This window comes from Bidens hawaiensis, unplaced genomic scaffold (genome assembly GCF_021521415.1).
Source record: "Bidens hawaiensis isolate Kalapana, Puna unplaced genomic scaffold, B.hawaiensis_p1.1 tig00036332_1, whole genome shotgun sequence".
Taxonomy (NCBI): Eukaryota; Viridiplantae; Streptophyta; class Magnoliopsida; order Asterales; family Asteraceae; genus Bidens; species Bidens hawaiensis.
This window is the reverse complement of record NW_027496333.1, coordinates 94,161-120,275: the sequence shown is the minus strand read 5'-3', so window position 1 is coordinate 120,275 and position 26,115 is coordinate 94,161. Positions and strand designations below refer to the sequence as shown.

General features: G+C 36.3%; 1 protein-coding gene across 1 annotated transcript; it reads left to right on the top strand.

Moving 5' to 3' along the window:
• The first annotated feature begins 1,402 nt into the window (after nucleotides 1-1,402).
• Nucleotides 1,403-22,680, top strand: LOC143588352 (uncharacterized). Its single transcript, XM_077069376.1, has 27 exons — nucleotides 1,403-1,474; nucleotides 1,577-1,819; nucleotides 3,431-3,490; nucleotides 3,592-3,684; nucleotides 3,904-4,132; nucleotides 5,495-5,598; nucleotides 5,727-5,789; nucleotides 5,882-5,982; nucleotides 6,588-6,682; nucleotides 7,058-7,078; nucleotides 7,161-7,256; nucleotides 7,353-7,473; nucleotides 8,417-8,554; nucleotides 9,042-9,226; nucleotides 11,025-11,260; nucleotides 11,531-11,632; nucleotides 12,602-12,778; nucleotides 12,872-13,060; nucleotides 13,842-14,083; nucleotides 14,178-14,324; nucleotides 14,653-14,869; nucleotides 15,148-15,276; nucleotides 15,358-15,501; nucleotides 21,194-21,265; nucleotides 21,347-21,526; nucleotides 21,614-21,673; nucleotides 22,421-22,680. Exons 1-27 carry the CDS (start codon nucleotides 1,469-1,471, stop codon nucleotides 22,493-22,495), a joined length of 3,525 nt encoding a protein of 1,174 aa, XP_076925491.1. The 5' UTR covers nucleotides 1,403-1,468; the 3' UTR covers nucleotides 22,496-22,680.
• The last annotated feature ends 3,435 nt before the right edge of the window (nucleotides 22,681-26,115 follow it).

Genomic DNA, 26,115 nt, shown 5'->3' with positions numbered 1-26,115 from the left:
TCCGGTTAATCTCCAAATCATCAAATCTTTCAAGTTTATTACTTGAATGTGAGTACTTTCATCCCCCGTTTTCACTCTTTTATATTTTGGGGGTGACATTGCAAACTTATTCAAATCCAAATGATTTATACTTGAGTCTTAAACCACAAACTTTATTGTATACTTCACTTAAATAAATGCTCGATTTGGTGATTATATGCTTATATGCTTAAGTGCTAATGTGTTTACCGCTTTTGGATGGTTGATTCATAAATCCGAGTATATCTGGCATCCCCTTGTAGAAAGGTGTCGTTAATGTATTCTTATTAACGATTTCATACAAAATCCGAGTATATTTGGCATCCCCTTATAGAAATGTGTCGTTAATGTATTCTTATTAACGATTTCATTTATCTAAATTGTTGCTATTATTTATTGTTTTGTATACAAGTTGTGGAATTTCATATTATATATCTATTGTTCAAAAACTATGAAATTGCTCACCAACTTTTGTGTTGACAAAATCTATTTATGCAATGTTACAAGTTTGACTTTAGGTTGACTCGAGGACTTGAAGAAAAAAAAAACGTTATCGAGACTATTAGGATATTAGCAAAACGAACAATATATTATTTACTATGATTTGAATTCGGTTATTGTATGAACAAGTTATGTGACTCTTTGTGTTTTTATGAATTTAAATGAGTTGATTAAATATTGTCACTTAATAATGTCGTGTGCGATGAACAATCGGTTGTGCCCCGACGTTTCCGTCATGGTCGGGGTGTGACACTTACTCTATGTACCTGACCCGAAACACTCATTAAAAGAAACGTCAAACGTCACTTTTGAAGCAAGAATAAATTTTCCTTGATACCTAACATAATGTATGAAAGAATCTTTGAACAACCATAAATTTGCTTGAAAAGCTCTGACAAAGACTTATGCAAGATGCTCTGTATTTCCATATAAATATACTCGTTCAACAAGGGTTTGAGAAGATGTTGATCGTAAGTGAGAAAGATTGGTTACGGGGAATGAGGAAGCCAAATTCATATACACATACATAAGAAGTATATAGAAAGAAGACCAGCCTGTGACTTCTTTTTAAGAAAGAATAACTAACTTTCTTTAAATTTAAAGTAATACTGCTATCGTAATTATAACACTCATGGAAAACAATCTTAATAAATGCAAAGAGCGTAGTCCTCGGTGGGACCCACACTCTGTTCTGTTTAGACCCGTTCATAGTCGAAAAGCCTAACCGACTCCACATATTTAAATCCGAATCGGTTCATACCCGGACCCGACCCGGTTGTACCAGTTACTCTGGCCCAACAATATTAGGCTCACAAACTGAGTGACTCATTTGGAGCCCAGCAAAACTCACCGGACGGAAGACAGCGAAACGAGATCGGATTCCATTCGGAGTCAATAATCAATCGAATTAACCGAATTCTCTCATTCATTCTGTTGATACTCAAATCTCATGGCAGTAAGACCTTCAATCTCTATTATTATTTCATCATTTAAATTCAATTCAATTCAATTCAAACTGTGATCTATTAATTCAATTACGAATACATGATCTGATCAGGACTCTTCCGGAACAACGCTGATGGATCTCATCAGTTCGGATCCTACATCGGCGCCTCCGCCCTCATCACAGCCTTCTACGGCCAAGCCGGCTCGAGCCGCCAGTCCGTTTAGTAAGCCGGTCACGGCCACAGTCACTACTGACCGGAAGTCGAAGAAGTCCACGCTGATGCAGATCCAGAGTGATGCGGTTTCCGCTGCACGAGCCGCTGTTCGGATACCGCATAAACATAGTAAGAAGAAGGTAAACTTATGTGTATTATGTTGAATTGTTACTTTAAAGCAGGATGTTATTGCGTGAATGTTTAGCTATAACAATGAGTCAGTGATGACAGCTTTGAATTCTGCAAATAAACAATAATTAAGCGGAATTTTAGGTTAACTGGGCTGATTTCGGTGTGGAAATTGAGAATCAATTGTTGCAACTAAGTATTTCAAATATGATTAATTAATTAAGCAGAATTTTAGGTTAACTGAGCTGATTATTGTTTGTCTTTGTTCATCATATATCTAGTGATGCGTGGCATCACAGTATGGAAATTGTTGCAACTAATCATTTGGAAATATGATTAATTAAGAAGAATTTTAGGTTAATTGTTTGGTAGCCTCCTAATGATTACCTATGAATCGGTTAGCGTTAAGTGTGTTTGGTTCACCAGAATGACACCTTTGAATCGGTCAGCAAGCCTCTTACCCATTAAGCTTTAAAATGACGCTGAATGAAAGTTTTACCCATAGTTCCCTTCACATGTGTTCATAACCCTCAGTCTGCCACTCATTCACCACCTCCTTCACCACCATTCACCACCTCCTTCACCACCATTCACCACCACATTGGGGTACTTAATACTGATTCAGCACTTACTGGCTCGGAGTGTCTTAACCATTCATACCTCTTATGGCACGGCACTTTTGGTGCAGAGGTTGCCAAACAGCCGCTGAGCTGATTTTAGTTTGTTTTTGTTCATTCTATATTTAGTGATGTGGGACAGACATCGTAGTGTGGAAATTGTTGTAATGCTTATGAGAGATTGAGAGATAATTAGTAATTTGGAATTATGATTAATTAAGCAAAGTTATAGGTTAACTGAGTTTAGGGGTGGCAATATGAATGGGTTGGGCTGGATTGGGTGATGGGCAAGAATGGGTTTGGGCCAGGATGGGTATGGGTCAGGGTCAGGATGGGATAAGGTCAAGATGAGCTAACTTAATCCATCTTGACCCAAGTAACCAAGTAATGGTTAAAATACAAAGGGTATCAAAAACCCCTAAAAAATTTCAAAAAAATTAATAAAAAAATATTAACTTAAAATATAAATCAAAAACGAAAAAAAGTGAAAACATCTAAAATGTTATCTCCGTTCGCTAAAACAAAAAAACCGGTTTTGTCTCAATTCAGGTTCGTTTTTCGGGCGGTTTCGGTTTCGATGTTTTCAGTTTCTGTTCGGTTTCAATTTTTTCAATTTCTGTTTGGTTTCGGTTTCGGTGTTTTCGGTTTATGTTCGGTTTCAATTTTTTCAATTTCTGTTCGGTTTCTATAAATTATGATTGTTTTGAAATAAAATAGGATGGTGCTTGTTTTAGTCCATTCTAACCCATAAACAAACCCATTCTAACCCATAACCAAAAGTCACTAGCATTTTCCCAACCCATCTTGACCTACTTGAAAAATTCTTTTGATCCATCCTGACCCATTTCAATTTTAAAGTTATACATATTGCCCCAAAACAAACTGAGCTGATTTCAGACTTTCAGTGTGTTCTTGTTTATACTATATTAGGGTTCAGTATATGATTAGGTTTATTGTTTGAACTTATGCCATTTTTGCTGATGCTTTTTAAGTTATTTTGTGTAGCCGGTTTCTTATTCACAACTTGCAAGGAGTATTCATGAATTAGCTGCTTCATCTGACCAAGTATGGGTTTCTTGCCTAAACTTGAATTACTGTTCAAAGTATATGTCGCATTTGGTACCCGTTAAATATTGGTTATATTGGTTTTTGTGTGGTATTTGCAGAAAAAGTCACAGAGACAGTTGGTGCATCATGTGTTCCCGAAACTTGCTGTGTACAACTCTGTTGATCCGTCTCTTGCACCTTCTCTTCTTATGGTATGAACTTACTTGCATAAGCTTTACTTTTTCTAAAATACAAACATTTGGAATTCGGATGATTGTTGATGAGTTACAAATTGTAAGGGTATTCATAATTAGAATTAATGCTACACCCTTTCTATTTTATAAAAAAAACTTTGGCTTTGGGTTTGGTTGCTGATTAGTTAAAAGTGCAATTACAATTATTTTTTTTGTCTTTTATGTTTTATTTTGTAGCTTGGTCAGCAATGTGAAGATAGGACTATTCTACGGTATGTTTATTATTACTTAGCAAGAATATTGCCTGATACTGGAGCACAAGGTTTAACTCCGGGTGGTGGGATACCCACACCAAACTGGGACGCTTTAGCTGAAGTTGATGCTGTTGGTGGGGTCACTCGAGCAGATGTTGTACCTCGAATACTAGATCGTCTTTCTACAGAGGCTGTAAATCCTGATCCTGAATGTAAGTGATTATTTATTTTAGTTTTCAATGTGGTGTTAGTCTAAGTATTTTATATTATATATCTACCAGGTTCCATTTATTGGTTTCATTTTTGTGGCTTTCAAGTTCAGAAAACAATCTTTGAGGAATTTGATGAGTTTGATTGTGATGTCTAATATTTGGCTTTATGCACCAAGCACAACTAGGGTCTGATCAAATTTCCGTGTCAAAATTTATAGTTTTTTGATATTCGCTAGGCTGGACATAGGAGTTGCTAAGAGTAAAATGTAGAAAAGAAGAAAACCCTAATGGTATGGAAAATACTTTTAAGGAATTCATGATCATATTACAATGCAATGGGTAATTAGTAATTACTGAAAATCGGGATTTAGAGATAGGTTTCTTTTCTTTGAAGTTATCAGGTTAATAGGCAAACTAAAATTGGTGGTCAGTTTTTATGCTGGTATATTGCAGTGGATTTATCATCTAATGATGGTGCTCTTGGTCCACGCGGAGGTCTCTAATTTGTGGTGGCAGGCTGTCTAATCTTTTTGCTTTTTGTAAATCAAAGGGAAGAAATTTCTATGCTATAAGTAATTAAGCACTTAATAGCTTGTGTCAATCTTCATTTGGAGATGTATGCCACTATAATTGTGTAATTAATCATGCTATTGAGTCATTGACATATGCTTGCTGCAAATTTCACCTTATGAACTATGAATAATATCCTGCTTAGTGTTCTTTTTTATTATTTTGTGTAATTGATTTCTATTTTCTGATAAGACTAAAGTAACTTATTCTTTCAGTTGCCATTGATTAGCTCAGTTGCTAAGTAATACAAAAACTTAGTACCCTTGAATATGAACTTCAAGTGTTAGCATGACTGACATTTCATTATTATTGAGATGTTGTTGAATCTTAACTTGTTTAAATGTTTTTACGTTCAATATCTAATCAATGATATAGTTGGTGTGGTTATTTTCTAAATTTAGGGATTGAGTGTGATATAAATTTTTATAGAAGGTTGTACCATCAATTAAAATAAGTTGCAGGTTTATTCAGGGACTTCTTTCTTGACTTCAGTTGTGATTTTTATCTTAAAACATAACAAATAAGAAATGAAACTTGAGCTAATATAACTTATTGCTAGTCAACTCAAGTTTTATTTCATGAAATTTTCTCATTGTACCAGTAACCATTAGCCAAAACTGTTAGGCTCTACGCTTTCTTCCGAAAGTCCTTTTCTCTAGTAATATAGTTAGCATAATAACAAGTAATTGCTTATCATCTGTCTTCAAGTGATGATCATACAATTCACTTTTCACTTATATATGTGCTTTTTTGTAATCATATTATTTTAATGGTTTTTTTTTTCTTTTGAAGTTCATGCACGAAGGCTTCAAGCACTGAAGGCTCTTACATATGCGTCTAATAGTCCTGAGATTTTGCAAAAATTGTATGAAATTGTATTTGGTATTCTTGATAAGGTTTGTTCATATGCACACCTATATGTTATTCTTGATTTTTTAGTTTAAATATTGCTCCCATGTGTTTTTTTAGGGACTAGCAATAGATTGTGAATCATGTTTTGTTGCTTTTTTATGTTGTTGATTAGGTTGCTGATACACCCGATAAGCGTAAGAAAGGCATATTTGGGGCAAAGGGTGGTGATAAAGAGGTAATTTTGGATAATCACAGTTTCTACTTTTTCAGCATTTGATGAGCTAATGCTCTTTATGCTATCCTTATTAATTTAATTTAAAATATCAGTCTATAATTCGAAGTAATCTCCAATACGGTGCCATAAGTGCGTTGAGAAGACTTCCTTTGGATCCAGGAAATCCTATATTTCTCCATCGTGCTGTTCAGGGGTTAGTTCATTTTTTCTATTCTATAGTATTTGATTTCACCAGTAACTACTTGGTCTCTTTTAACATTTATAATTAGCTTTATGGTTCAGTTATCATTTTTTTGGCATTTCTTATGACAAACGAGTAATTTATTTTCTATTCCTTAAAAGCAACAATTGGTATCATCAATTCCGTGCTTTATTTTGTTAATTTTTATGCGGACCGGCTGAAGGTCTGAATTGTGAAAACTAGTTTTACTGTCTCTTCTTTTAAATGATAATGTTTGCTCAAACCTTATTCCCACAAAAATAAGCCATCACACCAGAAACTATAGGGTTCAGGCAATTTTCTGGAAACTTCAGGGATTGCTTTCTATTTCTCGTGGCTTTTATGTAAATGATACATGGTTTTATTATGATTAAATGTACAATAAAGGACAAAGTGTCAAAACCACCTCAACACTTGCTATGCATTAACCTGAATAACAGTTTAAAGAGTCATAAACATTTTGAAAGTTCTTGATTTGAGTTACAGGTATTAAAAGTTCCATTTGAGGATTACTTGCATCCTTCTACAAATGCTAATAAAATGATTTTACTCTAAATTAATCTCATTATCAATTGCAGAGTTTCATTTTCTGATCCTGTGGCTGTTAGACATTCTTTGGAGATTATCTCTGAGCTAGCTACAAAAGATCCTTATGCTGTTGCAATGGCTTTAGGTAATTTTAATATATCAAAAGGTTAAAACCATGAAGTTTTGATTATTTCAGTGACTTTCATATATCTTTGATTTAATCAAATTAAACATGATATGGTATCAATAAACAAAACTTCTAAGTCTTCTAAGTGATCATGCTTTTACTGTGCATGCTTTATGTTTTTGTATGTGGCTGAAAAGCATGTTCATAATATTGTTTGCTTATATTCATATTAGTAATAAGATGATCATGTTTACTAATACGTAACTTTCTCATATTTGAATTCTACTCTCTATTTAGATTTAGTTTCTATGAGAAGTATGCAATAATGATTAAGGGTAATTGACATTAATAAGTATTTAAATCTTCCTTTTCTTTTTTTCTTTTTAATTGCAGGGAAACTCGCCCAGCCTGGTGGTAAGTTGAATATTTTGCTCATCTGTCATTAGTATCGTCATTAATAATTTCACCACTAATTTGTGGATCTTATATGAATTAGGAGCTTTGCAGGATGTTTTGCACTTACATGATGTGCTTGCTAGAGTTGCTTTGGCCAGATTGTGTCATTCAATATCTAGAGCTAAGCCACTGGATGGTAAGCGTTAGATATTGTTAACTTTTATTGCTTACTCTTGAAAAGTAACAGCTTATCAAGATCTGGAATGTTTTTCTTTTATTATTTTTTTTACAGAAAGGCCAGACATTAAAAACCAGTTTACCTCTTTGTTGTATCAACTCCTCCTTGATCCCAGTGACAGAGTTTGTTTTGAGGCTATTCTTTGTGTATTGGGGAAATCCGAAACCGCTGACAGGTACTTTTTCACCAATTATATTGGCGTCATTTCGACCCATTTATTTTAAATGGGTCGATTCAGGTTGCTTTTTGTTTTTAAAGGGTACTATTGGGGAAAAAGTAGCAAAAGGATACAAGTCAATCTAGGCTTGTAAACTAACTGAACGAACACAAACGGGGCATATTCGTGTTCGTTTGTTACCTTTAACTGAACAAATGATTGAATATGAACAATTAACTTAACAGGGTTTTTTTGTACATGTTCGTTTGTTAAGAAATTGAACGTGTTCGTGGTCGGTTATGTTCGCTCGTTAATAGTATAAATAAACGCTTCACGAACATAAACGAACGTGAACGAGTGAACATAACTGAAGATAGGTGAATGAACATAAACAAGACTGAATTGTAATTGGCCTAAGAAATTGAAATGAATATATAAATGAATGTAAAGAAACAAACTTGACAAGTCTGAGCTAACGAACATAAATGAACGAATTGGTATAAACGTTAGATGAACGAACGTAAATGAACGCTCACAAACTTAATTGGATGAACAGACATGTGTTCATGTGCGCTCGTTTAACTAAACGAACAACTTATGTTCTTGTTTGTTCATTGAATAAACGAACTTTATGCAGTACAGTTTACAAACAATTCATTGAACATTTGGTTCGTGTACAGCTTAAGTTAATCGGGTAAATTATCTCTCAGCATGTATTTATTTGCATTAAATCTTGCATGTTGTTTTTCAGAAAGTTAGATTACTATTGAACTACTGTAAGTTCATAGTCAATTCTAACACGCAAATTACTCATAGTAGAAATAAAGTTATTGGAATAATGTTTCGGGTAGATGTGACTTGTAGAAAATCTATCCATTTTGACTTGTAATTTGCAGTCTTCTTTTCTTTTTTCTTATGGTTTATTAAGCCTTTTTAATTTTCAATAATGTTTTGCCTACAGGACTGAAGAACGAGCTCTTGGCTGGTATAAACTAACGAGAGAAGTTCTTAAGGCCCCTGAAGCACCTTCTGTGAAGGACAAGGATAAATCTTCCAAGTCGAGACGTCCACAGCTCCTTATTAAACTTGTCATGAGAAGGTTAGAGAGCTTATTTAATATAATTATTAATTATACATATTTTTGAGTTCCTAGAGGTGGGGCGGGTAATGGGTCAGAATAGGTAATTTTGGTATGGGCAGGTTGACCTGAAACACTTTCATTTTTATGTGTGCTTATGTGTATATATATGTATGCATTTTTGGCTTGTTCTAAGCTAGTTTATTAGTCCAGTCTGCAACTGAAATAGTTATTGTTTATCATAAAAATACTACAATTTCATCTCTATAAAAATGTTTATTATTTAGTAGCAACATTCACCTTTTTTTGGAAAGCTATGCTATGTTTGCCTATCAGCCCATTCTCGTGTTTTCATATCTAGATGATATTGATTTTGGTTTGTGGGTCTTCTCTATTTTTCATTAACTACATGTACTGCCAGATTGTAATTCTTAAAAAAACAATAATGTCTTATGTTTTTAATTATACGTGTAAAAAACTTCTACATTTTCCTGTTAATTTGTTACAGATTAGAGAGTTCTTTTCGTAGTTTTTCTCGGCCCGTACTTCATGCAGCTGCCAGAGTTGTGCAGGAGATGGGTAAAAGTCGTGCTGCTGCTTTTTCTTTGGGGGTGCATGAAATTGATGAAGGAGGAGATGTTAATACTTTCGCCGATAGTAATGATCAGGAAGATGGAAAATCTCAACATGAAGGTAAATGGATATGATTCCAATCTTAAGTATTTATTGTAGGTGTACCATTGCTCTTATGTACTTGACTACAGGTAGCAATTTGAACCTATTCATGTGAAAACAGGTCGATTCGTGTTGGATTGTTTTTGATAATGGTCAAATGGGTGAAGTAGTTTAAACTAAGTGTGAAGGAAATAACTCAAATGGGTCGAAATTTTTCCTACTTATCACTAGTTTAAACTAGCTGTTAAAGAAATAAGTCAAATGGGTCAAACGGGTGAATGTTACTTACAGATAGTTAAACTAGCTGTAAAGTAAATAAGTCAAATGGGTCGAATTAGTTACTGCTACTTTAAACCATAGTTATCAAATGCGTTAGGCGCACTCAAGGCGCATAGGCCTCTCCGAGGTCCTAGGCGCAAAGTGCAAAAAAAGCTCACGCTTCAAACAAAAAAAGCGGTATTAAATATAAAAATTCTAAAAAGTATTTTGTAATAGAAAACATCACTTTTAAGTGTGGAATTCACTAACCAAAGCTTATTGGTCTTCATGTCAATCAAAATTTAAAAATAAAACCTGTTTCATGCTGCTGGTTTATCAATTCAATCTCTAAAAGCGACATGCATCTAAATACCTAACCAATCAACACAATCATCAAAGATTTTAAATAACACAAACAATAAACAAACTTTGTAGTGTGCTATCTAAAAATTAAAGTAGCACCCACTAAAAGATTCTTGATATTTTACAGTTTACACACGAATTTGCATCATGATTAAAACAAAGCAACTTCATAATTGTTAATAAAAAGCATGCATCTTCAAGTATTTAAAATTAAAAAAACATGAGAATCGATCAATACTGTTACTAACCTATTCACCATTCTTCTTGTTGTGCCTATCCCAATTGTCAATCATTATAATATTGGAGTTACTATGTTTAATCCGACTGATTTTAGGTAAGCTGTTTAATTATTGATAAATCAAAAATAAATCAACTTAAAAAAAAAATAAAAAAATTTGGAAACTACCAACTAATTTCTAAAAAATCGCCTGTAGTCAAGGGAGTCGATTAAGGAGCGCTTCCCTTAAAAAACCGCCTAGGCGCAGAGGCGCTCTGCTATCGATTACTATGCTTTAAACTAGCTGAAATGCAAAATAAGTCAAATGGGTCAAACCAGTTGAATGTTACTTGAGAGTATTCAGATAGTCACAACCTCTCAAGTTGTTTATTTGAAAAACTTAGATAATTATTTTAGCAATATAGTGTATATCGCTGTATATCAAAACATTAAAACTTTTTATTATTATTATTATTATTATTTAACTTAGACAAACAAGATTTGGGTAAATTTGTGTTAATGGGTCAACCCAACACGACCTGACCTATTTTAACACATTCTTAAAAATGACCTTTTTTTTACCTTACCCATTTTCACCCACCTTTAGATATCTTTCAAGTTGTAGTCTTTTACAATGTTAATGAGTAAAGTCTTAAGGGATCTGCTTCAAGTCATATTTGCGATTGACTTCTAAGGTCTAACCCAACTTTTACACATAGATTTTAGGAGTGAACATCTGACTGATAAAGGAAATTAGGTTAATGGCCAATTTTGGGCGTTCTATGTATACTCCGGATGTGCAAAATTTGCAATCGACTTGAGTTCCAATTTCCACATACGTTTTCTTGCTGAGTGTTATCGGATAGTTTAGTGTTTCATCATCCATGTTAGGAAGCATTAGAATCATAAGTTACTGCTCTTCTTTTTTCCTTCTTTTGCACTCCCTTTAGGTTATTCATTGTGTGTAAAATGGAGCAGGTAACAAGGATACAGTGGCGAGTCTATTGGCCTCGTTAATGGAGGTGGTTCGTACAACTGTGGCATGCGAATGTGTTTATGTTCGTGCAATGGTGATTAAAGCACTTATATGGATGCAAAGCCCACAAGAAACGTTTGCTGAATTAGAATCAATGATTGCATCAGAGCTCTCTGATCCTGCTTGGTCAGCAGCTTTATTAAATGATATTTTGCTCACTTTGCATGCTCGTTTCAAGGTAATTGGTTATTATACCTAATAACTCTTTTAAGTCTGATTTAATGTTTTAGAGATGCCTTTTGGAATTCTGTGTTTTGATGTGATAAATGTTGACTTTATTTTACTTTAGCTGTTTTCCATATATCTAAATTTTCTGGATGGACATGCTTGGTTTTTTTCTAATGTGTCACCTGAACCTGTTGTACAAGCTGCTATCTTATTCCTATTTTTTTAATTAATTAGTTAATGTACTTATTGTCTCTTTTTGCTGTTATATACTTTGTTATAGGCTACTCCAGATATGGCAGTTACACTACTTGAAATTGCAAGAGTATTTGCTACTAAAGTCCCTGGAAAAATTGATGCTGATGTACTGCAACTACTATGGAAGGTAGGTTTTTCTTTATTCCTCCCAATTACAGTGTGTTGCTTCTTCTGTATTAGTATGACACTATCTTAACAATTGAGAGAGTGTTCACTGTATTTATATAAAAGATAATGTTGATATGGAAAACTTAGTTTAACAATCTAATATCCTAGATCACTGAGAAACTTAAATGCTTAATGTTTTTGCATAAATCTTGATATATGACATGTATCTACTACCCATGTATCACACCATACTTAACCAAGATGTATGTAAAATGTGCTTTTTCTAAAATAAAATGTTTATACCTTGTTGCCTGAAAAGTACTCAGGACTCCCCATATCCTTTGTTTGAAATAAATTGGAATCCCCTCCGTATAATAATTTGATTCTCGTGTGTTTACATGAAGGAACTTTTGAATGCATACTTTATATATGTTTTTAGATTTGTGAAATTATCAGGATTATTATTTTAATATAATTACTTTCTAAATTGCTAGTTTCATTATTCCAGTAATACAGTTACTCAACAATGGAAATATTCTTTCCTTGTTGAAAAAAACTATTTTAAAAACAAGATGGAAAAGATGACTAATCCATGCTTAGTATTTTGGGAGGTTTAATCCAACAATTAGCTGCTAGGAAGACACTGGCGAGTAGACCTGTGAGAGCCCCCCATCAAAGGTCGATATCTTACCTTTAAAAGCGGGTATAAGAATTAGCTTCGCTACAGAACTATGATCTACGACCACCCTCTCTCAACCGAAAACATAACATATTTATCAACGATTCCAATATTGACCTTTTAAGTATAGTTCCATTGTTCCAGATAGTATTAATCATACAACACTTAATGTTACGGAAATCCAATGCGGCTTCTTGAGTGGTCGTATCTGGAACTTTTGTAACACTGAGTGGAATCAGAAGTTTTATGTTAACTGTTCTTCCCATTCTTTCTTATACTTGATGCATATATATATTTTTTCTTTTTCAGACATGTTTAGTTGGAGCTGGTCCAGATGGGAAACATACAGCACTTGAGGCAGTTACGATAGTTCTTGATCTGCCACCTCCACAACCTGGTTCAATGTCCGGTCTTACATCAATCGACAGGGTATTTGCATCTGATCCGAAGTCAGCTTTGGCTTTACAGAGACTAGTCCAAGCAGCGGTACAATACTAACCATCATCATCATATCCTTTGAAACGCATATTTATTACTGAGTATGTATTGTAATGACTTTTTCGAATATGCTTACCATAGGTATGGTTCCTTGGTGAAAATGCAAATTATGCTGCATCTGAGTATGCATGGGAATCAGCAACCCCTCCTGGTACAGCACTCATGATGTTAGATGCAGATAAAATGGTTGCAGCTGCTAGTTCCCGCAACCCTACTCTAGCTAATGCTCTCACTCGACTGCAGCGATGTGCTTTCATTGGCAATTGGGAGGTATATATGAATATAATTTGTATATATATAAGTATAATATGCATGCCTCTTTCATGTACCTACAACGTATGTTACTATTTCATATACTAGTATTAAACACGCGCGCATCGTGGCGCGTTAAAGTGAGGGGCTCGGAGCCAAAACGTTTACCTAAACCTACTCTTAAAAAACATATGGAAAAGTAGAGGGTGACGCGTTGTAAGTTTTTGAGGGGCCATAATATAACATTCAAAACTGAGTTATTTATGTATACAGCTGTAACGACTTGTACATAAGTGTTTAGCTGTCTTGTACATTATCATGCACAACTCTGTTTTGAATGAAAACTTACATCGAAAGGTAGACATGTTAAACATGCCACAACGGTATATTTAGAACTTTAGAACACATCATATTTTAAAAACTATAAACGAAAAACAAAAGAAAAGAGAATATTTCGAGTGGGACACATGTCAACTTGTGGTTGGCTAGAAAAAACTAAGAAGTCTTTTTGGATGAATGAAATTGGAGTTAGGCGGAAAATGTGGAAAGGGGGCTAACAACTTTTCCCTCCAAAAGGATAATCAAATAGAATTCCGCATCAGACAGAAGCACTCGTGGCTTTCAAAGTTGTTCTTAATATCAAGAAGTATAGACAGATGCTTTAAAGAAGTGTATTGTCACACTCATAGACTTTAGACTGTGGAGATACCGTTTATGCGTGATTCTTTTGGTTATTTACTGCTTTACCCTTTGGCTGTCTTTTCTTATATTATTCTTGTAATCAATGTTTTCATTTCAGGTTCGTATAATTGCTGCACAAGCTCTTACCACCATGGCAATCAGATCGGGTGAGCCTTACAGAATACAAATCTATGAGTTTTTACATGCTCTAGCACAAGGCGGTGTGCAGTCCCAGTTTTCAGATATGCATATTAGCAATGGTGAAGATCAAGGAGCTAGTGGTACTGGGCTTGGATCTTTGCTCAGTCCAATGCTCAAGGTCCTTGATGACATGTACAGTGCACAAGATGATCTAATAAAGTGCGCGCGCGTGATTATTTTTTCTTACTTTTTTTTTTCTCAAATTTGTTTCTTTTAATCGTGTAATTAATATTGTCTGCACTTGTGGTTGCAGGGACATGCGTAACCATGATAATGCCCAAAAAGAGTGGACCGATGATGAACTGAAGAAGCTCTATGAGACACATGAGAGGTTTCTAGATCTTGTTTCACTATTCTGTTATGTCCCAAGGTCAAAATATCTACCTCTTGGGCCCACAAGGTAAATGTCTTATGCTGTTGACCTTCATTGACCTATCCTGTTGACCTTCATTGACCTATGCTTGTTAGGCTTAGAATTGAAAAGGAAACTAGAGAGAAGTTAATCGAAATCCAAATTTCAAGCTAACCCCTGTTTTATTAGCTCAATCTGTACATAAAGGACATCATCGTTTACAATTATACAGATATTACAATTCAGTTCCTGTACTGTTTGACACTGTTGACGCTAACTTACTACAGTTGTAACAATGCTGTTGAGTGTTGACCTTCATTGGGTCTTTTGATCAGTTGTTTGCTTCACTTATTGCGTTGTTTTCAATGTACAACAGTGCAAAGCTTATTGAGATCTATCGAAACCGGCATAATATAACTGCATCAAGTGGCATGAGAGATGTTGCTGTTGCTACAGGGATATCTGAACTCATATACGAGGCTACTAAACCAGCACCTGCGGAGCCTGACAATCTTGATGATGATCTAGTAAATGCTTGGGCAACAGGTCTTGCCGACGATGGTTTGTGGAACAATGCTCCTGCAATGAATAGGGTGAGCTGCTATCTAGTTTGTATTGATCAATGAAACTAAACATTTGGCCCGTTTATTAATATATCGTTAGCTTAAACCATGTTTATTAAAATATAAGTACTTTACACCTCACCTACACGCTTTTTAAAACCAAGAACATAACCCAAATGGACCCGTTCATAGGTAAACGGGTTGTAGTTACCTTTTATGCAATGAGCCAATGACATGACTTGAATTTAACTATTTAAGTCTGGTTTATTGAAGATCTGAAAATATAAACATGGTCTTTGTTTTTGTAGGTTAACGAGTTTCTCGCTGGTGCTGGTACCGACGCACCTGATGTTGATGATGAGAACATTATATCTAGACCTTCTATGAGTTATGATGACATGTGGGCTAAAACTCTCTTGGAAACTGCAGAAGCTGATGTAAGTAGTGTGCCTTTAGATCTGCATTTGTCATTATGCATGATGCATTGATGATGTAAAATGTATTTTTGCTTTTTGCAGGATGATGATGGTAGGTCTTCTGGATCTTCTTCTCCAGATTCAGTAGGGTCAGTTGAGACATCAATTTCGTCCCACTTTGGAGGAATGAATTATCCTACATTATTCAGTTCAAAACCATCAACTTACGGATCTTCACAACCTGCGGTATGTAAATTGTAAATCATGAAAATTTATGTTTCATTAATGGCTGAAGTTGGCTAGATGTTGTGAGTGGTGCTGGCGCTCCTAATACTATAATCCGTTTAATTGCAAGCCATTTTTTTTTGTTTATCACTGGTTAACTTGTATCCTAACTAGATGCCTGAATACTAGATGCGGTCTATTTTACCCAAACAGACCATCAAAATGGTTTTATGGTCGTATTTTTGTAAGTTTTTTCAATCGGTCGTTAGTATTTAAAATGGGACCAGGCGGTTTAGTTTTAGTTTAGCTAAAAAACCGTCTGTTCTAGATCGACCTAAGATAAACTCTTGGTAATCTGTTGTATTTAATTGTAATTGTGGTTATGATTATTATGAATACAAAGGGTCCTATATATAGATAAACACAAAGCATTAGGGCCGGCTATAATAACCAGGGTCAGGCCCATACTAAACTAATGCTATCAATTAATACTCCCCCTCAAGCTAAGGCCGGGGGCCGACTCTTAGCTTGGACTTCAAAAGGAGAAAACGGTCTGATGGCAGCGGCTTCGTGAACACGTCGGCAATCTGATCATGAGTAGAGAAACTGAACAGCTAGTTTTCTTCGGGCAACCTTCTCACGAACAAAATGAAAGTCTACTTCCACATGCTTTGTTCTGGCATGGAACACTGGATTAGCAGATAGGTATGTGGCTCCTAGATTGTCGCACCATAAGATAGGAGGTATCGGCAAATGAACACGAAGTTTAGTCAACAACGCTTCAAGCCAAGTCAATTCGGCAACTGTGTCAGCCAAGGCCTTGTATTCAGACTCAGTAGATAACCGAGATACAGTCTTTTGTTTTCTGGTTGACCATGAAACAAGATTCGATCCTAGATATATAGCATATCCCCCCATGGATCGACGATCATCCTGGGCATCCAGCCCAGTCTGCATCAGAGAAGGCTGTTAAGTTGTGAGCATCGGTGTAGGCATGTAGGACAGGAGAGGATTTGCTGGAGATCAAGAGTCCATGTGTAGCAGTTCCGTGGAGATTTCTTAAGATACGTTTGACAGCAGACCAGTGATTTTCAGTAGGGGAATGCATGAACTGACAAACCTTGTTGACTGCAAAGGTAATGTCAGGACGGGAGAGTGTAACATACTGTAATGCTCCAACCATTTGTCTATATTTAACCGGATCAGCAAAAGGAGAACTGTCACCAAGAGAAAGCTTTGCACTGGCAGTACAAGGAGAGGGTACCGGTTTTGACTGTGACAATTTAGCTCGATCCAACAGTTCAGAGATATATTTCTTTTGGGAAAGAATGACATCAGACCCGGTAGGAACCACTTCAATACCCAGAAAATAAGACAACGACCCCACGTCTTGAACTGCAAACGAACGACTGAGGCACCGCACAATGTGATCAATAGCCTGGTTGTTATTCCCAGTCAGAATGATGTCATCAACGTACACAAGCATATACATAAGTGTCCCATTATTAGAATATATAAATAAGGAGGGGTCTGTTTTGGATCCCTGAAATCCGAGAGTAGTTAAGGCAGACGATAGCCGTTCAAACCACAACCACGCTCGGGGAGCCTGCTTGAGACCATATAAAGACTTATGCAAGAGAGACACATGGTTCGGTCTCTAGGGGTCAACAAGTGGTTGTTTCAAATAAACAGTTTCCTTGAGATCCCCATGTAATAAGGCGTTTTGAATATCAAGCTGCCGTAGGGACCATCGATTAGTGACAGCCAGTGAAAGAACAACTCTGATGGTGGTGGATTTAACCACTGGACTAAAAGTTTCAGTGTAATCTATGCCTGGCTGCTGATGAAAACCTTTTGCAACCAATCGCGCCTTGTAGCGCTTAATTGCCCCATGTTGATCCCTTTTGACTTTATATACCCATTTACTGTCAACAATCAGGGGCACGAGGGACTAAAGACCATGTACCATTACGAATAAGTGCAGAGTATTCTTCTGCCATAGCCTTGCGCCAGTGAGATTCTTTGTTGGCAATGGCAAACAAGGTAGGTTCAATATCAGGTGGGGTGGTGGAGGTGTGAAAGGAGGCTAGATTCTAAGGGTTGTTCGGTTTGGAGTTAGGTCTTAGGTTTGGTGTGAAAGGAGGCTGGATTGTAAGGGTTGTTCTGTTTGGAGTTAGGTCTTAGGTTTGGTGGACGTGTACGTGGTGGTGGTGGTGGTGCGGTATGGGAGGTAGCAGATGTGGTACTAGTGGAATGTGTGGATTGGGTAGATTGTGAAGTAGTGGATGGGTCGGAGGTGGTAGAGTAGCGGACAAAAGCTGGGACCGAAGGAGCTGGTTGGGTTGAGGATCGACGGGAGTAGGTAGTAGGCTGGGTAGTGATAGGCTGGGCTTGTGAGGAAGATAGAGTGTGGGCTGGTTGTGACGGTGTGGGTTGGATCAGTGGGGATGAATGTGAGGGCTGTGGTGGTGGTGAAGGAGGAGGAGATGATGTATCTGGGTCCGGATCTATAGGGTTGGTTCGAGCTTGGGATGCTTCAGAGAACGGGATGGCACCGGTTGGATAAGAGGAAACATATGGGTTAATAGGTGTTGTAGAATTGATGGGTTGGGAAGGAGACGGAGCAAGAAAAGGACACTTGTTTTCATGGAACCGAACATGTCTGGCAACATAAATGCGTTCGGTGACAGGGTCAAAACAACGATAACCATGATGAGATGTGTTGTAACCAAGGAAAATGCATGGTGTAGAACGGAAATCCATCTTATGAGGATTATAGGGACGAAGATGAGGAAATCACCGACACCCGAAGACCCGTAGGAAGGAGAAATCAGATGTGCGTTTGAACAAGTGTTCAAAGGGGGATATGGTGGAGTGCGTGCGAGAAGGCATGCGATTGATCAAGAAAACAGCGGTTTCAAAAGCATAATGCTAGAAAAGTTGGGGAACATGTGCCTGTGACATGAGTGTGAGCCCAGTTTCAACGACATGACGATGACGGCGTTCTACTGTACCGTTCTGTTCGCTAGTGTGGGGACAGGACAGACGGTGAATAATGCCAATTGAAGTGAAGAAAGAGGAAAGGTTTCAGAACTCCCCTCCCCAATTAGTTTGTATCGATTTGAGTTTGGTGAACTGTCGTTCAGCCATAGTGAAACTGTTTAAAAATTAAGACATTAGATTTACGTTTTAAAGGAAATAACCACATGAACTTTGAGAAATGGTCAACACATAACAGGAAATAATTGTGGCCATCAAAGGAAGTCACAGGTGCTGGAACTTTGAGAAATGGTCAACACATAACAGGAAATGATTGTGGCCATCAAAGGAAGTCACAGGTGCTGGCCCACACACATCACAAAAAACTAATTCCAAAACATGAGAACTTTTATAATCAGAAGGTATTAGGTTTAGTTTGGAAGATTTTCCAACTAAACAAGGATTACACTTAATCAAAAGTCTTAACAGAAACAGGTAAATGATATTTAGAAAGCATAGTCTTGAATAACTGGGAATGTGGGTGTCCTAAATGTTGATGCCATGTGGTGGTTGTAGTACGAGCTGTTGAAAAAGCGACTTTTGGAATCGGCTGCTGCTGTGGAAGTGTGATTGAATAGAGTCCACCATCACTTGGACCCGTGAGGAGGGTAATGTGTGTAGACTTATCCTTCACAGAAAAAAAAGTGGCATGAAATTCAAAATAAACATGATTATCTTGACAAAATTTTTGTACAGAATGGTGTCGTTTAAGAGCAGGAACATGAAGAATAATTTAAGTAAAAGGTTTTATTGGGTGAGGAAATTCTAGAGGAACTGATATTTAGGATGGGTAGGGCGTTACCATTACCAACATGTAGATTATCATCACCAAAGTATGTTTCAGCAGAGTCAAAGCCTGACATACTTGGTGCTGCATGGCCATTGGAACCTGTGTCTGGAAGCCAGTTTATAGATGATGCTTGTGAGCGGTGGTCAGCATAATTAGCGGACGGTTGTCGTGTCCTAAAGGTAGACGAATCTCTGTGCGGACATTGAGAAGGAAGGTGTCCAATCCCACACCTGTTACAGCTTCCATAAACAGTATTTTGATTAGATGCCCAACTGAACTGACCTGAATTACGAGTCTTAGTCCCCTGGTTGCGATTGTTGTTATTACGCTCACCACGGCCACCACGATTACCATGGCCGCGGTTGTAATTGGATTGCCCGGTCCTGTTGGTGTAGAAGGCTTGAGGATTGGGGTTCGATGAGGCACTGTGGGCAGGTTGTAGTTGATACCCTAGACGGCCAACAAGCTGCTGGATTGCTTGAACCGTGTCAGCCGGAACGAACGGATGGTGAAGTGGCTGCTGTGGCAGCATTGAATGCTTGAGCAGGGGCAACCTCGATGTTGGGTTTTTGGATCAAAAACTCGTGGTCGGCAAGGAGACCAGGAAGTTCATTGAATACCGCGGTAAACTCTAGCAAATAAGGTTTGTTTGACACCATTGTATTCCTCGCGAAGACCTGCAACAACAAGCATAACAATATCTCTATCTGGCATTGGTTGTCCAATGTTAGCAAGGGCGTTGTATACTCCTGTGCCCTTGCGAGGTATGCAGCCGGCGTCTTGTCTCCTTTCATCTGAATCTTCAACAGTTGGGCTCTCAAGGTAAACTCCCTAGAGGAGGTACGTGGGGCATAGGCCCGTTAGAGACCGAGCCAAAGGTCACGTGAAGTGATGCCTTGAACGTGTTGAAAGCATGATTTCGAAAGAGTAGAGATAATTAACATTCTGACATGTGCATCATTGCACAGCCAAATCGTATGATTTGGATTGGCTTGGGTGACCGGGGCTGTTCCTTCTTTTCCAGAAGAAGTTGCTGGAGAAGTGATGGTTGCAGGAGGACACGGAATACTCCCATCAACATAGCCGAAAAGGCTGTGGGTTGTAAGGAACGGTTGAATCATGAGTTTCCAATGACCATAATTTGTAGAGTTTAACGTGAAGCCAAACTTATGTGAATTATGTGAAGTCTTTCTGCAGTTGTGAAGGCTGTAAGTTGATCAGCCATTGTGGAATGATCAGAAAAGAGAGAACCCTAGCCTCTGATACCAAGATAAACTCTTGGTAATCTGTTGTATTTAATTGTAATTGTGGTTATGATTATTATGAATACAAAGGGTCCTATATATAGATAAACACAAAGCATTGGGGCCGGCTATAATAACCAGGGCCAGGCCCATACTAAACTAATGCTATCAATTAATAACCTATATATACATTAGAATTTTTCAATGGGCGAAATAAAAAATATCTTTGAAAAAGAAACAGGTTAAATGGGCCAAACAGGTCAAAAGTTGTTTTTTAAGTTTTAACTCTTACAATCTTCTAAACTTTATGTATTATTATAGTTTGATAATTCTTGAAATAATCTAATCTTCTAACCGAATTTGACTTCTTTTTTCTAAAGTTCAATCAATACCTTTGGACAAAAAGTGTGAAAAGGTCAACCGAACCCGTTTTGACCTGTATCAATTATTACTTGTTTTGACAAACCACCTTACCTGTCTGGCCTGACCAGTTGCACCTATACTGTATGTTTTAGAACCTCTTCTGCAAGAGCAAACAAGTATTGATTTTTTTTTCTGGAAAAAATCTTAATAAACGAGTTAGGACCTGTAGCCAGTTTTACAATTAAATGCGTTGATCGGTTTTTCTCCACAATTTCAGGAGAAGTCAGGTACGAGCAGAAACAAAAAACCATCTGGTGGTTCCTCTTCTTATGAGGGTTATGGCTCTCCGGTTAGTGTCATTAACCACTTAAGTCGAATCTTTAAAGTTAGCTGGTCAAACTATTTGACTATATATTTTCTATATATGCAGATGACAGAAGAGCCACCTCCATACTCATCACCTGTTCACCAAAGATACGAGTCATTTGAGAACCCTTTGGCTGGACAGGGGTCAAGCAGCTTTGATTCTCATGAAGAAGAACGGTCTTCTTCAGGGAATGCCCAAACTGGATCAGCACTCTATGATTTTACTGCTGGTGGTGATGATGAGGTACTTTTGACTTTTAGTCAACACCCTTTTTTTATTTAAACCTACACCTTTTTTGACGTGTAACTTATAAGAATTCCTATGTTACAGTTGAACTTAACTGCTGGAGAAGAGGTTGAAATCGAGTACGAAGTTGATGGCTGGTTCTACGTAAGACTCACGTGCCTACTGTTTATATATTTTGTCTAATATAGTAAATATATATTTGTATAATAATTATTATTATGTATAAATTTATGATAAAAACAGCTAATTATATACTTATGTTATATATAAAAATTTCATAAAAAAATATTATAAAAGATAATTATAAATGTAGATAAAGTAACTAACATATCCTTACGAGCCTTTTATTTATATAGTTTTTATTTAATATTGTGATTATATATTTATATATAGTTATAAGTATATATAAAGTTATGATAAATACAACTAAACAATATTATGTTATATATAAAAATTATAATTAAAAAATTTATATCAAATAATAATAAATGTATATAAATTATATAATAAACAATAAACAAGCGAAGCTAAAGCTTTAGAAATAAAGCTTGAAGCGAGCCAGCTCGAGCTCTAGAAATATGATTACATGGTTCTGTAATCTTATTTAATTTTCAATAAGCCCATTTAAAAAGAAATTAAAAGCGTTTTAGGGGGCCGAGCCGGCCGAGCCGAGCCGATTTCGAGCTTCAGTTTCTGCGCATGAGCCTAGCTTGAGCCCAAACACATAGGCGTGAATCGAGCGTGGCTCAAGCTGGAGCTTCAGAAAAGCCTAACGAACTTAGCTCGAGTAGTGTACTCTTTGGCTCGGCTCGTTGCATTCGTAGTTTTGTTCCTCAAGGTTTGTTTTACGGGTATTTGATATTTTGTCTTGATTGTTTAAATCTATGACAGGTGAAGAAAAAGAGGCCGGGTCGGGATGGTAAACTTGCTGGTTTGGTCCCGGTTTTGTATGTTAGCCAATCATGAGGCGTTTTTCTTGGTAATAAGATATATGATACTGAGTATGGTTTTTGGTGTGATAGAATAGGTATTCATGATGTTGTGCATTATGTGTAGAAATGATGAGCCGTGTGATTGATTATTTTCTTATGTACATCTAAGTAGACGATTAGAATCTTGTATGGAACTCAAATCATTATTAATTGTTATTGTTATGAGATCGTTATCATGTTTTGTTAAATGATCGTCCTTGTTTGGGCCTTGGCAAACCGTCTTTGTTTCTTGTTCTTGAAAGCGAGCTGAGATCGATGCTAACACATAATCATGAGGAAATGCTGGACGCGATGGCTTAAACTGGACGCAATATCAGGCCTTTTGTTCAAAACAGGCTTGAATTGGTTGGAACTATATTTGTTGATCTTGTAGGCATAAAAACGAATTTGTATATCAACATTGCTTTGAATGGAAGATTTGACCTCATAAATTAGGTTTGTCGTCTAAACTAGTTCTTGTCTTTAGGACCGAGCCTTTGAGCATTGCTTTGAATTTGTATATCAACATTGCTTTGAATGTTTAGTTAAACGGGTAGCGTTCGGATTGAAACATTTAACTCTTTTAGTTAGAGCATTCATATTGGAGCCTCTATATAGGGGCTCTATATAGGGGTGTTCATCGAATCGAATAACGAATTTTCAAGTTAATTGAATCGAATAATCTGAATAATTTATTTTTTTGCTAGTATTCGTATTCGTATTCGTATTCGGATAAAAGTTGAACTATTCGATTCGAATTCGTATTCGTATTATATACCATATTCGAAATTCGATTTAATTCGTATTTGAAACTCGAATTCGAATCGAATATGGACCGATTTCGAATAAATTCTATTTGATTCAAGTTCACCTATGTTAAAATTTTCAAAAACCAAAATCATAATTGTAAAGCACACAAATATTAATTTAAAGTTGCTACAATACTATGCGAAGAATTAAAATACAAATAGTATGCGATAAAAAAGTAATAATATGTGTTATAGGGTTTGGCATTTATTGTTTATGGATTTGGCCCTAAAAAAATTATATATGTATATGCATATATAAATTATATATATGTATATATATATATACATATGTATTATTTTAAATTCGAATTTCGAATCGAATAATAAATCATAAATTCGTATTCGATTACTATACTCGAATACGAATTGAATCGAATTCGAATTTTTTAAAAACAAATTCGAATCTTAATAATCGAATTCGAATCGAAACGAATTTCGAACGTTTTGAATTCGAATCAAATTATGAACACCCCTACCTCTATATTTGTTCATTCATTATATCGGTTGGATACGTAAACATAAACATCTTATAAGATAATTTTTTAATATTTTCAAAGCTCACACCATGTTATGAAATCAAATATATCAAATCAAATGGAACGTATTAAACATCCTCATTAAAGCCTCCTTCACAGTGGCACATCATCGCCAAGTAGGCGTTTGGGGGCTTTACATCCTCTCCATTATGTTGTCCTGCTATCAGTGGCGGATTTTGAGCATTTAGTATGGATGGGCCGAAAGTCAGGACAATCAAATATTTTTTCCCTACTTCTAAGTATTGGGTTGGCATTCCGGTTCGGGTTGGGTCAAACAATAATTCCAAACCCTAACATACCAAATTGAAAGAAATACAAAATGGTGAAATGCTAATTACCGAACCTGGTCTCTGCTTGCTTCCGTTGACTGTTTCGATTAATCGATTTCACTTCCACACGAGTCAGTTCTGAACCTCAGGTTTCAGCAGACAATGGTAGTGCTCAATCAATCAATCGATTTCACATCCAAACGATTTCATCAAATCACTTGCTTGCTTCTTAGCTTATGTTTTGACTTCTGTGCCGAACCTCATAAGTCAGTATTTCACACAACGGCCATTGCACAATGGAACCTCCATTTGTTGTTGTGTTCAAACATATGTTAGGGTTGGATTTTGGGCTTAATGTTTATTTTTTTATAAAGTTTATTTGGGTTGTGGTTGGTCTTATGGAGTTTTATTTCATAGCCTTCTTTTCTTTATCTTTACGTTTATTTCGTAAACGATTTATGATCTTCGACTTTATACAAACTTTACATTTATAAAATTCGAGCCTGGCCCGGACTCAAATAATATGGATGGGCCGGACTCAAATAACTTGGCTGGGCCGGACACAATATATGTATATATTTTCTTGATTTTTTTCGAAAAAAAGGCACTACCGAGCGAAAAATGTGATGGGGCCGCGGCCCAGTTCGGCCCGAATAAAGATCCGCCAGTGCCTGCTATGGTTCGAAACCCCTTTACCACCCCATTATATCTATATACATATATATGTATGTGTGTATGAGAAAGAGAGTGAAAAGTAGGGTGACCCCACCAGTGTTCCCCCAGCACCGCCCCCTATACAGCCCATAGCATGTATTCTTATCAATATTCCATTTTCATCACTAAAAACTACAATGTTCACAAACAGTTTAAGTATATATGATATTTTTTTTTACTTACTATGCAGTAATTGTAGAAGGTTAACGTTTGGAGCCGCCTGCTAAGATAGCTAAGCTAATGATGTGATATACAACCATTAGTATATGTTAACTAACTTCCCCTAAAGGTTCACTCTTTATTTGAATCAACTTTAAATTCACTATTTATTTTTTTAAAAATGTTTTCAATTCGCTTTGTCTTTAAAATTGCAATCCTTGTGTCCTACCTTTTTACCGCATTTTGTTTACTTTCGGAAACACCAAATTACCTCTAGACAAGGAATCCCAAAGTTGCTTATTTAATAAAAGGACAGCCATTATAATTTGCATCTTTATATATATGACCTTGATTTTTGTAGAATAATTTTTCTTCAGAAACTTCTTTGATACCCTTTAGAATTCGTAGTGCAACTTCTTGATGTGAGTTACGATGAGAGTTTAAGAACTACAACGGTCACAGCAAATGAGATGTCTTGTACCTGCAGATAGTTATATTAGTTATATCTCCATCTAACATATGATATTTCCCTTGCAATCTAAATAAACTTGTTTTCTCAAGTATATCTATGCATACTTCTATTAAGATATTGAAACTCCATCTTTTATTATATCTTATGAAATACTGCTGAGCTTGATTGTTCTTGATTGGTTTGAATCCCGTGTAGTCTTATATTGCTTGATTTAGCATCGGGTAGGTTAAGACTACACATTTAACCAATCACTCAATGTTCTAGGTTGATTTATGGCCCGTACAACCACTGGGTTGAGTATATTAGGTTTATCAATCTAAATGGTTCATCTCTTTTTAGTCTTATCACGATAATTGGAGTTAACTTATCTTGTTTGTTAGCCGGCTTAAGTTAACCGTTGCAAGACCTCAATCGGTTCTTTTGGATTTGATTTAAGTAAACTTTTAAGCTGAGATATATCATCAATAAGCTTTAATTACCTTAGTCCCTAAGTTTTGCTACGATTCCGAACCTTAGATGGATTTGTGATAATGAGACTGACCATGTGATTTATCAATAGAGTACGCTAGAAGTTCACCGGTATTTATATTCTACTCTTTATGAATTATGATTGATCAGGGGTTGTTATAAGTGAGACTAACTGCCCTTAGTTATTT

Excerpts from the sequence above, each read along its gene's own strand:
- LOC143588352 (XM_077069376.1), top strand. Across the intron at positions 4,133-5,494 it reads TGTAAATCCTGATCCTGAAT|TTCATGCACGAAGGCTTCAA; the intron begins GTAAGTGATTAT and ends TTTCTTTTGAAG. Across the intron at positions 21,266-21,346 it reads ATGAGGGTTATGGCTCTCCG|ATGACAGAAGAGCCACCTCC; the intron begins GTTAGTGTCATT and ends CTATATATGCAG.